Raw genomic sequence first — 16,239 nt, 5'->3', positions numbered from 1 at the left:
TGTTCAGTAAGTGGAAGAAAGTTAACTAGACATGATGACTCACATTTATCTTCTGTGTGTGTCTAGCTCAGTGGTTCTCAAACTGGGGGCCCTGAGATGGTGCCAGGGGGCCAGGTTTTTATCAAATAAATTAATTTATCCTAAATTCTGTGTAATTAAATCTCAGAATAATAAGGCTACTGACCAACAGCACTACTTTGAATAATTTAATATGTAATATATAAGTTTTACAATGTGTCATAAATTTTCTTTGGGTGGCCAGTGGCCACGAACGGATGCACCGTATACAAGGGGGGGCCGCACGCTGAAAAAGTTTGGTCTAGCTAGCTAATTAAAACCGACCTGCAATCTTCACAAAGGTCACATCACTAAAGCTAATTTCCTCTCCGCTTTCTTTTCCCAGAATGCAATGGTGTCGTTCAAGGAGCTCTGTGGCCTCACTCCGGCAGCTAACATGAAACAGTGTATCTTGACTGTGTCGTCCTGGCTAATGAATAGCGAGCGGATGCTACGAGTGACGGTGGATCTAAGCGAGACCTACCCCATCATGGAAGCTCAGGGTCCCGTTCCAGAGCTGCTACGCAAAGTGCTCACCGCTTACGACACGGTACATTACACTTCTGTCGCGTGCCACTGTTGGTACATTATAGGTCACAATATGATGGTGAAATACTGTAATTATGTTAAACCGTGTCATTCCTTAGTAGAAAAGTAAAGGTTATTAATAGACAGACTTTGAAATTAAAAAGTATACTTTTTACTGTAACTGTAAACAAGTCAAGTGTTATTATATAGCTGTATGAATCACACCAACATGCTTGTTTTATGTATACAGAGGGATTTCAGCAAATTACATTTTGCATTACATATGAGTGCATACTTTATATACTCCAAATCGACTTTGTATGCCGTAGCCTTTGCTCTTCATTGCTCAAATATGAGTAGACATCCTTATAATTTATTTACAGTATGATATACCGGGATGTCATATTATTTATTAGAAAGGAAACACTCATTGCTTTAAACAGATTTTATAAATAGTTCACCCACAAATATAAAATCTGTGCGAAATGAAAATCATGTCCGTGTTTCTTGAGGTTTAAAATAAGCATGGGAATTTCGTAAATGCTTAAATGTTTAAATGATCTATTATTTTAACATGAGTATATGTTATACAACTTTATATATTGTGTTTGTCCTATTAGCAAAGCAATAAAATGGCTTTCATCTTCTTGGCTTTATTGCAGGAAGTACATTTACAGTATTCTTGTCTAATGCAACTCAATCTCTTTTCAGTCGATACGGTTTATTACTTAATGTGTGCATACGTATGTTTGTTCGTTTGTGGCATGCCTGATCTGGAAGTCTCACTTCCTGCTGAGACCTGACTTCCTTTTTCCTGTTTTCGGTCTCCTACAGATGATCCAGACAAGTCGCACGCTGATCGAATCAGCCGACGGCGTGTACTCCAAACTCACACAAGCACAGCGAGCAGGTATTACACTAACACACATCAGATTTATATTATTCACTGTGCAAATAAACTTTTTTAGTATGTCACTTTACATCTGGTAGCTGATGCTAAATATCTTCCACTTTACAGGATTGCGAAAAGTAATGTTGAACCATGTGCTTGTGTTGTTTTGGGAAAAGGATGAATGGAATATATTAAAAACTGTGAATTTATTTATTTATTAGCATTCCCTTGACCTTTTAAGAACCATTTTACATTTAGAGTTGTCATTTTAATGGAGAAATCTGGATATATCAGTAATGACAGTAAACAAGGTTGGCATGCTGTAGTGCCGTCTCCTCGCCCACTCCTCTTTCTCATCTTCTGTTCTTCCACCACCCTCCATCTATCTGGCACTGATGGAGAGGTTGAATCATGCCTCTCTTAATAACCTTCTCTGCTCTTACTGGTTTTCACTCAAAAATAAACAGGTTTTACTCACAGCCTCTCACATTCTCTCACTCATGCAGATCTGGTCTTGTCCAGCTGAGTGTCACAGCTGCTGATCTGAACCTTAATTAACAGTGTGAGTGGAAGAGGCGCTTGTTTGAGAGAAAGAGAGAGAGAGAGAGAGAGAGAGAGAGAGAGAGAGTTGTAAAAGTGCCGATAGGCTTGTCCAGCACCTCTCAATTCTAATAAACACTTCGGTCAGATTCTGCTAATTAGACATAAATTGAGAAATTACGATGGAGGACAGAAAGACATTTTTGTTTACATGGAAATGATTCTCATTCCATGTTTTGTAAGGCTTCAAGCATATTTTGTTACTTTAATTTTTAGCTACACTCTAATAAATGATAGATTAAGGGCCGGTCACACTAGACTTACGTTCCATTGACTTCTATTCATACACATGCGAATGAGTCAGACGGGAAACGTTTGTGCGATGTATCATGAATTCAAACACTGCCAAATCCATTTTGACTAATTTGGGTAAAAATGTGTTTTCTATACCAAGAAAGTGACAAGATGAAAACCACTATTTTCTGTTACAAACTTTCACATAGCATCTTTAGGTTATAATGACATTAATAATTCATATCCATCATTTGATTTTCAAAGATTTATTATAAAAACTGATACTTTTTCCGCAAAATGCAATAAATCCACGACAAGTTTTTTTTCAAAATGCTATAAATCTAGTGACTAGTGGTATACATTGATAAAAAAAAAACATTAATAGCATTAATCAAAACACTTACTTTGTCATATTAAGAACCCTGTCATTGCTGCTGTCATCCTTGGGACATCGTCGCTGAACTTTTTCGACAGCGATAAGCTGTAAAATGTTTTGGTCCTGCTCGATTTTTGTTGACTTTGAGTAAAATAATGGAACATTTTTAATAAGATCCGTTGGGGTCAATGTGTTAGCATGACAGAAGCTTGATGCTGTCGGGTGAGAACAAGCAACAGCCGGCATTTTTCTTTTGCCTGAGTGCCTCTCATGTAAATTATTCAATTTTGATGGCTTACGTTTCTTCCCCGCCAAAAAAAACTACCAGAGGGGTATCAATGCCGTAAAATAATTTTTTTGTTTTTGTTTGTTTGTTGATCACAAAGTACAAAGAAGATGAGGAAACTAGGATTCCGTGTGTATTCAACGCGCAGCCATTGTTGTTTACAATGCATGGAATGGTGCGCTGTGATTTGTTGAACGAATTATTTGCATTCTGCAATAGGGCTTATTCGCAAACACCGGAAGTAGCTAACCGCGGCCATATTGTTGACATGACATCTGTCCTGCCCCTAGCCGCACGTAGATTTGAGTTGAGGGGAGCAGTAGCCATCTCGTCGGTATCAAGAGAAGATAAGCTTGATTGGTGTAGAACCATATCAAATAGACCCAATAGCCTTAAGTAAAGATCCGTCCTTATTGCCAGGCGTAACTTATCCGGATATTTATAACTATATCGTTCACACAGTATCCGCATACATCATACAACTTAGCACTAAAGAGCCGCTCACATTATAACGATATAACTATAACGTTAACTATAACGATAACTTTATTAGCGTCCACATCATCGATAAACGATACGTTTATGCTAATTCGCTCATGGCACTCGTGCAAATCACTTGCCTTTAATATTGCTTGTAATAAAAACTTTTGCAGATGTCCTCAACACGCTGTGTTTCGCGTAACTCTAAACAGTGAATCTAATAGTTTGTGTAATCTCTTAACTTACCTTTTGGCATAACAGTTAGTTAATGTAATAGAATAAAAAGCATTACGTAGTCACTTTTCACAGCAACTGCAGGTAATTTTATGTTATAGACCTCAGCAATGAGCTTCACTGTCATTTTAAGTTTTTTTGTAGTTATCGTTATAATGTGAACGGCCCTTAATTCCCTACCTAGTATCAATGCCAGACCTATTATGTTCATATATTTATTAATACTAATTTCCAGGACCACACCCCTAAATGCATTGAAGCAACTGCCATGTGATTGGTTGATTAGATAATTGCATTAATGAGAAATTAAACAGGGGTTCCTAATAATCCTTTAGGTGAGTGTATATAATGTGGATTAATGCATAATGTATGTATAAATGTCAATAAAAAATACCCTTATGATTTTGTAAGGTTTGTGGTCCTGGTTCACAAATAGTATTGGATATATGTTGAATAGTATAATAGAAACACAGACTTAATTCTTCTATGCATCATAATCATTCAGTCTTTTTACTTTTATCCATTTTCCCCAATCCCATTATTCATTCCTGTTTTTCTTTTCCTTCATCATGAAACCTCAGTCGCTTAGATTTCCAGCCACATGGCATCATGTCACTTTGAATTAGGAGGCCATTTATTCTGAAAAGACACATATATTTTCATTGCCATAGCAACCACTTTAAGTGCAACAGAGCAACTTTATCTGTCATTAAACACTCATCTGGATCAGACTTAAAAGGCACGCAGACACAAATACTTGCACCTGTCTTCCTATTCTGTGACAGATACTGTGGTAAAGATAAATGCAAATATGTTGTCATTCGCAACCCTATTGCTCTTTTCGTTTCAACTAACCTTGTTTTCTATTCTGTCCTCTACTTCAGACCTCCACTGCATGCCCTTGAAAACACTCAGCTTTCTATAAACTAATTTAGATAACCGTGATGTCAAATAAGTGACACGGTAAGCAAATAAACTTGGAGTAAGCACTGCTGTCCTTGTTCGCAGTCATGCATTTGTAGCCTCAGGGCCTGAAAAAATTATATAATGCTGATTTTAGTTTAAGCACAATGTGAGACCAGCAAGATTTGCAGGAGCAGTTTTTGTGGCATAAATTGTCTTTTGCTGTCAGAAGACGTGATCTGGTGGGCAGTGGTTTTGGTACATTCTGACACCTCATTCAGAGATCGTACTGTATGTCTGGAGGCTTGAGAACACCATCATCGGTCTGTCCCAATGAAGGATGCATTGCATTTAGCACTCCTGTGTCACAGGTGCCTACATGTTCGTGTATGTGGGTGCTTTTCCTTGAGAGGGACTGTAAAATTGAGGTAAAGGTCAAAAGAAACATGAAGTTGGAAAGCAGGTTAGATGGTTTACAGAGCCCAATGGACACAAATGTGTGTGTTTCAGGGACCACTTTTAACTACACGTCACAGTTGGCTATGCACAACATGCACAAATTCTGTCAATCCGAATGAATTTAATTCAGTTTACATGCACCCTAAATATTGCAATCAGATTAAAATGTTAGTTTAAATTCTATATAATCCGAACAAAACGTCTTCACAAGCTCACAGCCAGGGTTGCCAGATTTGCGAATCTAAACCAGCCTAATGTATATTCTAAACTAAATTCAAAAAAGCATCCAATGACTATTCACAGCCCATATATCAGTAACTAACGAATGAAATCCTTTCATCTTTAACCCGCAGAAAGAAATAAACTCTCGGAAACTGTTTAAAAGTTACCCAAATCTGAACGCCATGCTGCGCACAGCATCTATTGTCAAGTTCATACTTTATCGCTGTATAAATGTACAAAGTCTTAGTTAAATTGGAGAAAGTTGTTCTTAGGAAGTGTTCAGATATAGAAAACACAACTTTCGAAAGGCACACCGCTATTTTATTGCTTAACTCTTTCCCCGCCATTGACGAGATATCTCGTCAATCAAGAGAAAACGCTTCCCCGCCAATGACGAGTATTTCCGTCTTTCCACAATACCGCTATTATCCACTAGGTGGCGCCCTTCCGCAACTTTTTAAACCCGGAAGTATTGCCCTCTGGCAAGCTGCTGCATGTCCGTGTCTGTTTTAAAGATCGCTCTGAATGGGATCTCTATGAAAAGTCCGTCACAAAAATGGAATTCTCTCAGCTTTTTGCTCAAAATGTGGTGTTTTTGTAGAAACCTACCCATATTCAAAAGCTGATTACAAAAGAACTACTCAAGGTAGGATGAAACGGGTTTTTTGTTTGAAAGCAGAGGGTCTGTTCTTTCATTTGGTATATTGTATGTTTATATATCTGAAGAAGAACATTTTCTGGAAGGCATTAAACTTTGGTGAAAATCATGAAAAACGCTGGCGCTGGCTGGCAACTTTTAAAAAAAAAATGTTGGCGGTGAAAGAGTTAATGTAATGTAATGAAAGTACCTGAACGCTGCAGAATATACAGCGCGTGATCCCATTACCTTAATAAGGTGTGTTGCCATTGCCTTGCTTTTGCATGTTGTTGTGACGACAATCATGTGATACGTAATTATGATGTAAATATAAGACATGAACTTGAGCACAATTCTTCTGCACATGTGCACAAGGTATTTTTGCATCCGATTGAGAAAATACTACAATTCACGCTTTTGCATGCATACCTTTCTCCTGATGATCGGATCACGGATCGGCCTACACCACCCCTTCCAATACGATCAAAATTTGTATCTGATCGACCTCAGTTGTATTGATTATGTTTTTACATGAAGGCTTTTGAATCCGATTGAACATAGCTAGTTAGATTTAAAGTCAATATTTTAATAAAAAATAGGTTTAGATATTTGTGTAATTAATCAATAATAAAAATTGTTGCTGTTCAGATGGAGCATCGATGTTTTTGGAATATGGAACCCTAGAAATGTTTTTTGGAAATGTTCAATCAGAATACCATGGTGTTTTAAGGATGTACCATGCACTGTCAAAAAGTACAGCATTGAACCTAAAGGGTTTATATTACTACCTCAGAGGTACATATTGATACCAAAGTGAGCTTATTAGTATCTTAAAGGTACCTATTGGTACTAAACATATACATATCCAGGGTTTAGTTAAGGTGGTTTGGGCCGGGGGGGCGTGCGCATCATGATGAAAATTAAAATATTTTTATTAAAAACACTCAAAATAAAACTTAATTTTGAAGAAACTATGATGGAAAATGAACACATACTAGATTATTAATGAATTAAATGTTTTTACCTCTAACAGGAATAGCTGCGTGATGAAGTGAAACTAAAGGGTTAATAAACACAAACTGAAGCAGATGTTGTAGAGCGTCTGGCGAACGATGATCAATAGCGCGAAGATTGTAAAAACTGATTATTTCCCACTATTAATTACATTATCTTAAAGGAGTGTAATTACTGTAGCAGGTAAATAATGCACATGAATAACGTGAGCAGAGCACTTAACAATTATAGCGAATCATCAGGCACGTGAAACCTAGCTAGCAGGTTGCTCAAACAACAAAATCAACAGCTAACTTACTTTAAATTTGCAAGAACTATAGACTAATACAATAACAGGCTTTAATAAACCCAAAACATAAGTCTACTTACAATTCTCACGGACACGCGTTTTATCAACTGGATATCCTCCATACAATGACAGACCATGTCTTTCTCTCATTTCGGCCGTGGGGCACGCGTGCACGCTCGCGGTGTGATGCGCGTCCGCGGTATTCTCCGAGATGCACTTGACGGCCTTTTGTGCAGCGAATTTTTTGACGACCTGGTTAAGGCGGTATGGTTTCCCAGCTTAGGCGGGCCGCCCGAACTGCAAAGTGCTGCAGGAAATGATAAATAATGATGCATATTAGGACCTTAAAGAGTAGTTTCTTTACAAAACATGGTATGTCAATTCGATAATAACGGTGACTTCATCATTTTATTGCCACGGTACTATTTTTTGTAAGGTATTGACTGCTATGACTGTCCAAAGTATTTCTTTTTTGCTCTGTAATAAAACATCACAGTGTGATAAACACTTTAGAGAGCTGAACATTTGTTGCACATTTAAATACTTGTGTTTGACAACAACATTAACAGCATTCTTGTACTGTAAAATAGACTTTCTGTTAAGCCTTTCAGACAAACATTACTAATCCCTGAATTATACGGTTTGCCTTTCATCGTTTTCTCAAGGACTCTACAGCAAGTACAAATTATGACTACGTGTAAACTTGCATCCATCCATTCACACACACATCTGTTGTATTCCCTCATCCATCTACAGTATGTGATCTGTTTGTATTTTCTCATCTCTGAAAATCTCTGTTTTGGAATGAGTCACTGCTGTGATTTGGATGCCCTGTGGCAGCTTGTCAGAAAAACAACACGTTTTACCTCAAAATACTCCTAATTTCCTCAGTCTTTCACGTTTGCCAATATCTTCAGGTCTGCATCAAGCTGGATATGAATTTCTGACTAAAATATGGCTGTTTTCACAGGGTTGGACTTTCACGAGGACCTGCATCGGATCGGGGCAAGAGAAGGCCTGAAAGGAAGAAAGTTGCAGAAAGCCATGGAGAGTTACGCTTGGAACATCACAGTGCTGAAGGTTTGTGTGTCAACCATCTGTCCAAAAATAGATAGGCTTCGAACAACGTGACATGTCTTCATGCTAACCATGAATCATGAGGGTGAAACTGAAATGCCAACCTTTTTACCAGTACATTCACGTAAGAATCGTTGTTTATGAATTTGAAGATGTTGAATAAATGCATACAAATGTGTTGCCAAATACGGTATAGCCGTGAGTGCTGGGTCTTTACTGCCTGTGTTCTGTTATCTCACAGATTAGCACTAGAGTAGTTTAGTATGCAACATCTGGTAGCTTCTTAGTAACAGCTGTCAGCTACCGTATAGCATGTGAAGGAGTTAATTAATCAGCAGTGACGCCTAAGGGTCTTCCCATCCTTACCTATTTTTCAGTCATTTGGTAGTTTTTTATTTCTAGTCCTGGCAACTTCAATCTTTACTTATTGAAAGTTTAAACTTCTTTTAATCTTCCCCTCTTCCTGAAATTTTTATCTTTAATCACTTACTGTATCACTATCTGGAGACGTGTTTATGTATTTATGGTCAGATAAGCTTCGCTAAAGTGCCATGTTGTGTAACACATTAATTTGTTCTCGTACTAATGTAAACAGATAAATCACGCGCAAGTCTAGGGAAGGGAAGCAAATAAAGATGAAGAGTTTGTCACCTTTAGCTTAGTCATAGTGTTAAAGTGTCATATTACTGAACAGCATTATAGATTGGTTTCTGGTCTAGACATGGATTTGGTGTCGATGGTGAGTTTATATTATGTGATCAGATGACTTAAAATTATACTTTTTGGGGCGGCCAGACAGGGTTTAGATCAGTGGTCGCCAACACGTCGATCACGATCGACTGTTGATCTTTGACACTCTCCCTGTAGATCCCTCAAGTAAGGAAAAAATAAGTTGTACCGGCAGCCTGCTGACTTATTTGCCCTGTTGTCAGTCAGCCGCTTTATTGCTTTTATAAACCAAAATCAAATTTTCCGAATTCGGCATTTGATAGAAAAACCATGAATCAGTTTTACTTCACTGCACGCGCGCAGAGCAATGTTAAGTTTTAATATTGAGAACGCTTTTCATTATTATGAGATACTAAGTAGAAGTTTTGATGTAGTATCTCATTATTATGAGCCAAATATTTAAATTGAAATACCAAGTCATTATGCTGATAAAGTTTCACATTGCAATGACATACTGACTGTTTGTTAAGAAGGTTAAGAACTTTGTCAATCAATGTTTTCCCTACATTTTGCCACACGCAAAGTGAAAACTTTAAATATTATGAGTTTTCTTGGCTTTTTAAATCGGATCCATACATTTTATGTAATTCAACTATATATGAAGAGTTTCGTTGCAAAACGAGATAAATCCATTTTTTAACATTTTTATCAAAACATGTTTATTATTATGTTATCATGTTATTATTTTGTTTTATGGTGCTACTTAGCTGTATTTTAAGTTATGAAGGTTTAAATCAAAACAAACCAACTGCAGTTGCATTGATATTAATTGGAATGCACAACCAAAAAACTAGATTTCTGAAAAATTAAAAAAACGGAGTTATCTCGTTTTGCAACAAAACTCTTCATATAGCCTAAATTAAATGCCTCAAGTTGGAAGTTTAGTCTGGGCCCTTTGAGAGGTAGATTTTTCCTTTCATCAAGGCCGAAGTTGGGGACTAGGACTAGGCCTTAGCTATATTAGGACATTTAGGCAGTTTTTACAAACATTGCTATCAAAAAAACAATGCTGGTGTGCATCTTGCGTGGTTCCCTTGGGTCCTTGAAATCCTTGAAAATTTGTGAATCTGCGGAAAAAAATTCAAGGTCATGGGAAGTTTTTGAAAATATACATACACAGGTCATTGAAAGTGCTTGAACCTATTTTATGCAAGAAGTTTTCTGGAAAAAAATTCATATTATTCCCTGTGTAGTGTAGGATATATCAAAAAATTCTAGACTTTTTAAGCACACGTTCGCTTTAAATGCTTATATCTTCTGTATGTGAATGTTTCCAAAATGCTTTTTTGCATAGTTGCATTTGACAAATGAAAACGTCTTGGGTTACATATGTAACTATTGTTCCCTAAGAAGGGAACGAGACGCTGCGTCTCCCCGCCATACTTCCGGCATCCCTGTAATGCCGTCTTCAGATAGCAATATACTTCCTGGCTCCCGCATAACCCTGTCTTTGTCGTTAAGCCTCACCATTGGCTGAATTTGATATACACATTCAGACGCACTTACCCCTGGAGGCGTCCCCAAAGTGTCACCACAATGACGCAGCGTGAGTTCCCTTGAAAGGGAGCTGTAACAATGTATCTTAAAAGGTAACACGATGTAACCTTGCTCTCACTTGAAATGCGTCCCCAAATTTAGTCCTTGAATTTGAGGGTATTGCACCTGGAAAGTCCTTGAAAAGTCCTTGAATTTGAAGTTAACTAAGGTGTGGGAACCCTGATCTTGAGACAAAAACAATGGCACTGATATATGTTCAGATATGACACCAACATGCATTTTAGTCTGGGATTTGGATAAACCCTGTCTGGGAAACCACCCCATAATCTTTCACAGATCTTCCTGTTTGTGTCCTAGTTTTTCAAACACTGTAGTAAATTTTTGCTTCAAAATACACACAATTTATTACTTTCATTGTGCTGGTGGAGCATATCGGCCCATCCACAGTTTTACCTTCCAACGCAAAGTAAAAGTTGAGTTGCGAATCCTTACTTAATCCAGGAAGTGACATCAAACTGTCAGCCGATACATAAACTTGTATAAAGTATGTACCAGCATGTCTCTGCAACACTCCAGGCCTCTTAGCTACCCTCATCCCTTAAGTCTATATGCGTCATGCACATATGCATAATTCATCTGTTTTAAAATATATCATTTATTTATGGCAAAAGACTCTTCAATCCAGGTCAAGGAGCTTCTGTAGCTACGCAGGTGTTTTGGAGTAGCATCCAGCTGCCAAAATTTCTCCAGTAACATCTGTCTACTTCAGATCAGGCCACTTGAAAAGCGGCACTGCAGTCTGAACAAGAATAACGCAGTGCAGCTGATGTTGTAGGCCTCACACTGGGAGAGTTGTCGCCATGTCGAGTTAAATTAGTTCTGTTTCATTCTCATCTTCCATTAGAAACGCTCTGTGGCCACATGACGCAGTTCTCCACCATGTATGTCTACGTGCAGGATTTCATTGGTTGGTTCATGTATGAATCATAAATGATTGTATCAAGAGGAAGACTTGTGTGGATAAAGTTTGGGGAAAATACAATCTAAATCAAAATTTTTTTAAGGTTTATGTTCTGGTAAATTGACGAAAGAAAGCAGGAAAGTCTTGCTAGGCTCAGATTTATAACAATAGAAATTCCCCACCATGTTAAAAATGTGCCTGTGTGTGATTTGGAAAATATATGTTTTGTATTAGCGCTTATAAATTACCAGATGTCTTTTGTGCTGTACTGTATGCACACACACACACACATACTGTGCATACATACATAAAAAGATAAGAAATTCATGGTCAATAAGGTGACATTCACAAGGAGACAAACTGACCGATACGTCTTCTTTCCCCTTCATCTTTTCTGGGATGTTTTGATTTATTAAGTGTATCCTTGCTGTGTTATCTACTGAAGCTGTCCCACCAAGCAGCTTTGAGTTTAAAGACGCCTAATAGGTGTCCAGACAGCCCAGAGGTCTGGGCTAAAACAAGGCAAATGTTAGACTGTCAGTGAACATTTAATTAATGTCTTATCATAGCCCATAAATAATTGTAATAAATAAATGAAACTAAACGTCTAATAATTACTGTCAACTTTGCTTACATGATGGAATATCATATATCTCGCAAGTTATTTTGGCAAAAATGAAATGGAACTGAATTCAAGTTTATTTAGTTAACCTAGATGGTGAAATTACGGCTATTGCTTGCTAGGGGTTGTTGTACGTGCAGCTCTGCCAATTCTGGTTTATCTTGTGTTAGACTGAACCCTGCAGGCTGGACCCTTTCATTGCATGTAGTGATGTTACAAACTCTAGAGCAGTGGTTCTCAAACTGGGGTCCTGGCACCATCTCGTGGCCCACCTGGGGGCCCCAGTTTTATGACATTTTATTAAATACATTAATTTATCATGAATTCTGTGTAAATAAACTTAAAAAAATGGCTACTAACCAACAGCACTACTTTGTATAACTTAATATGTTTTGTTTAATTAAAATGTTACATTTTAGAACAGCTTTTGTCATAAATTTTCTTTGGGGGGCCGCGAAGGAATGCACCATACACAAGGGGGGCCACACGCGGAAAACGTTTGAGAACCACTGCTCTAGAGCGATTTATTTGAGTCATTTTCTTGTAATCTAGTCATCATTTATATCTAGCACTTTACGGACAGGGTTTAGATTAAGCCAGGACTAGGCTTTAGTTATATTAGGAAAATAGTTTGTACAAACATAACTTACAATATAGATGTGCATCTTCTGACAAAACATTGTCACTGATATATGTAAAGATATGTCAGTGCAAGATGTTTTTTTAATTAAAGGTGCAGTGTGTAAATTTGAGTGTCATCTAGTGGTGAGGTTGCAAAATTGCAACCAACGGCTCAGTCCACGGCTCACCCTTCGCTTTTGAAATGCATAGAGAAGCTACGGCAGACGCCACCAGTCAAACATGTCATAGTCAGAGACAACTTAGTATAAAAGTATGTCCGTTAAGGGCTTCTGTAGAAACATGGCTGCACAAAATGGCGGCTTCCATGTAAGGGGACCCTCTGTGAATGTAGATAAAAGCGTCTCATTCTAAGGCAATAAACACATAACGGTACATTATGAAAGGTCTTTATACACCCCTGATAATTTAGTTTTGAATATTATTTTGTATTTCTGTCAAGAGATCCTTCTAAAAATTACACACTGCACCTTTAAGCTCAAACATACATTTTAGTCAGGATAAGCCCTGTCCAGGTGGCTTCCCAGCAGTGTGATTTTTTTGGGGGAGGGGGGTATAAAATGGTTATTTTGAAATTAATCAGCATATGTTCCTGCCATTACAACCAGTTTCTATCAAATTTTTTACCTTTCTGGGGGAAATCTGCTTCTTTTGGGCATTATTTTAGGCTACCTAAGCAGAAAGAGTTAAAGTACTGACCCCTGTAATGTTAACTGTTCCATTCTTTACAAAAACACCTTATTGAAATAACATCAAAGCGGAAATAACAAATAAAATCAAATTCATTGAAATAACATCAAATTCTGAGCGGTTGGTTTCTGTATTAAAGGAAAACACCACTGTTTTTCAGTATTTTACTATGTTCTTGCCTCAACTTGGACAAATTAATACATACCTATTTTTTTTTGGTGCATGCACTTGGTCTTTGTGCGGCGCGTCGTGAGTGTGTTGGCATTTGGCCTGGCCCATTCATTTTTTGGGATCCAAAACGGGATGAGTTTGCACGAGTAAGTATGGTGGCACAAAATAAAATGTGGCGATTTTTTTAAATGGATAAAAAATGAGAACTATATTTTATGGCGGAAGAGCACTTAGTTTGTAGCACTTCGGCCTGCAGCGCAGTAATATTGACGGAAGTTTGAGCAAGAGGGGGAGTAGTCAGGAGTAATGATGTTACTGTGCGCCAAGGTCGATAGAACAAACACCCGAAAATTCTCGGGGCAGCATCATATGTCCAAATTTCAGTTAAAACCGTTCTATTTCATCATAAACAATCTGAAAACAGGGCTTTAAGTGTAAAATACCGAACTTGTCCTTTAAAAAAGGAAAACATGAAAGTGTTTGGTGGCTTCTAAATTCATCCCTGTTTGGATCCTAAGGAATGAATGCGGCTAGGCTAAATGCTAACATATTCACAACGCGCTGTACAAAGATTAAGTGCATGCATTGATAAAAGATAGGTATGTATTAATTAATCTAAACTAAGGTAAGAACATAGTAAAATATTGAAAACGGTGGTGTTTTCCTTTAAGCTACAAGTGTACTTTTCAAGATCTGGTAGAAAGTGATTATTTTGGTTTACAATTTGGTTTATATTGTATATTCTTCTGTCTAGTCTTCATGCTCATTTAAAAAAAAAAAACAATTATTAAGACATCAATAGTCATTACTTTTGCCACTATTTTTTAAATTGCAAAAATAATTGAAAGTACTAAGATTGTCCACATTTGGTATCTCTCATTACGTTCTGAAGATTTTATTTGTCGGTGTGTGTGGCTGTAATCACTGACATTGGGCAAACTTCTCTGTTTTTCTGTCTCTCAGGGCCAGGCGGATCTGTTAAAGCATGCAAAAGGGGAAGCAATGGACACTTTGCGACAGATCAACTGTGCTGCTCACTCATGTGGCCTAGTCAAGAACGGAGCCTCAACGTCCCCTGCCTCACCCCTGCTGCCGCCCCACGCTCGCCCCCTTCACACCATCCACGAGAATGAGACCAACAACACCACCTTGCACTGAGACACTGAAAGAGAAAGAAAGAAAGAGTGAAAGAGAGTGTGTAGTTTTTTTCTGTTTACCCATGTTTGAAAGCAGGTGGTCTCTATAGACCAGGATAAGGGAATAGGGCAGCAAACAGAGTCAGGTGCGTCAATGACACACGGGAGATAGGTTGACTTTGATCTGTGTGCATTTCTCTCTTCCTGGCTCTCCGATGCCTGCTGGGCTCAGGTCTTAAATTGGCTTCCCTACCATGGAGTACTGTTTAAATGGATTGAAATGGTCCGCTCTCCTGTGGCAGGGCTGCCCTTGAGTAATAACTGTGATCAAATCAGGCTATCAGATGTCTGTTAGTCAAGAATCCAATAAAGTATAGAATCCCCAAACTAGTCATATTCAACAACTAAATTTTATTTTAACCTCATCAGACCCCAGGCCGTATGCAAAGTACAATACCGAAGACTTGATAACAATAGATAAACTGACTGATATTAAAATGGAAGCTCTCTCACTCCCCCTGCTGGCCCTTCCACAAGTTTCTGACAATATAAAACCCATCAGCTTTCACTAGGGGTAGTGTACGTGAGTGTATATGTATATATGTGTATGTGTGATGCGTTTATGATGTATTTGGAATAAGGAAATGTGAATTATGTTTCTAAACTGGAATATGTCCCATTGAGAAAGACTCAACTGGGAAGAACCTCTGGGAAAACACGGATCTCAGCTGATCTGACAAGCAAATAAATATTTCAATAAATGAAGAATGAATCAAAGTAAAGGACACTTTACCATTTCATTATGAACACTTCACTTCTAATAATACATGCTGTTTATGAATATTCTGAATATTGTTATTACTGCTGTTAATATTGTGGGTAGGTGTTAATTAAAGTGGAGGTTATTTTATATTTGCAGAATCCATCGACAGGTCTCATTCTGTACCAGTTGTTCACTGGAAGAGGAAATGTGAGTGGTGGGAAATATAGGAGGGTGGGATATTTACTGTCACATTAATGTCAAATAATGTTTTGATGTTAAATAAAACCTGAATGACAACAGAAATGTCTCCAAATCATTTTTCATACTATATACACTCACAGAATTGCTCCAAAATGAGTTTTTTTTCAAAAGTGTTTTTTTTTTGCCACAGATACATTTCTAGTGTGCAGTTCATATTGTATTTTTATAAAGTTTTGGACTATTTCTCCTCTCCCCAAATTCACTACCGAAACACAATAATATGTCATTTATTTAAGTATCATTTATGAGATTTTTTGTAATTTAAATCCAATCTTTGTAAAGTCATAAAGTTGATCATACTGATTTTAAACTTAAGGATTCATAAACACTATCATAACATCTCAATTGATAATTCAATATACTTTGCAACCTGTCAGATAATTCACTGATACTCTTCAACTCTCCTTCTTCCCTTTATTTCTTCTTTCTTTTTTTTTAAGTATTCCTGGTACTTCACTGGTTCATCCCTCAACATTTGTCTG

The 16,239-nt window shown here is 37.6% G+C and overlaps 1 protein-coding gene across 1 annotated transcript in view; it reads left to right on the top strand.

Moving 5' to 3' along the window:
• stat5a (signal transducer and activator of transcription 5a) overlaps positions 1-15,799 on the top strand; it is a 180,381-nt gene extending 164,582 nt beyond the window's left edge. Inside the window, exons 24-27 of the mRNA XM_073856651.1 lie at positions 404-607; positions 1,420-1,495; positions 8,182-8,291; positions 14,561-15,799. Coding sequence (XP_073712752.1) covers positions 404-607; positions 1,420-1,495; positions 8,182-8,291; positions 14,561-14,755 — 585 coding nt within the window. The 3' untranslated portion in view covers positions 14,756-15,799. The remainder of the gene's footprint in view (positions 1-403; positions 608-1,419; positions 1,496-8,181; positions 8,292-14,560) is intronic.
• The last annotated feature ends 440 nt before the right edge of the window (positions 15,800-16,239 follow it).

The sequence above is a fragment of the Misgurnus anguillicaudatus genome, chromosome 19 (genome assembly GCF_027580225.2).
Source record: "Misgurnus anguillicaudatus chromosome 19, ASM2758022v2, whole genome shotgun sequence".
Classification (NCBI taxonomy): Eukaryota; Metazoa; Chordata; class Actinopteri; order Cypriniformes; family Cobitidae; genus Misgurnus; species Misgurnus anguillicaudatus.
Note: the sequence above shows the minus strand (reverse complement) of the source record. Positions and strands in the feature narration are given on the sequence as shown.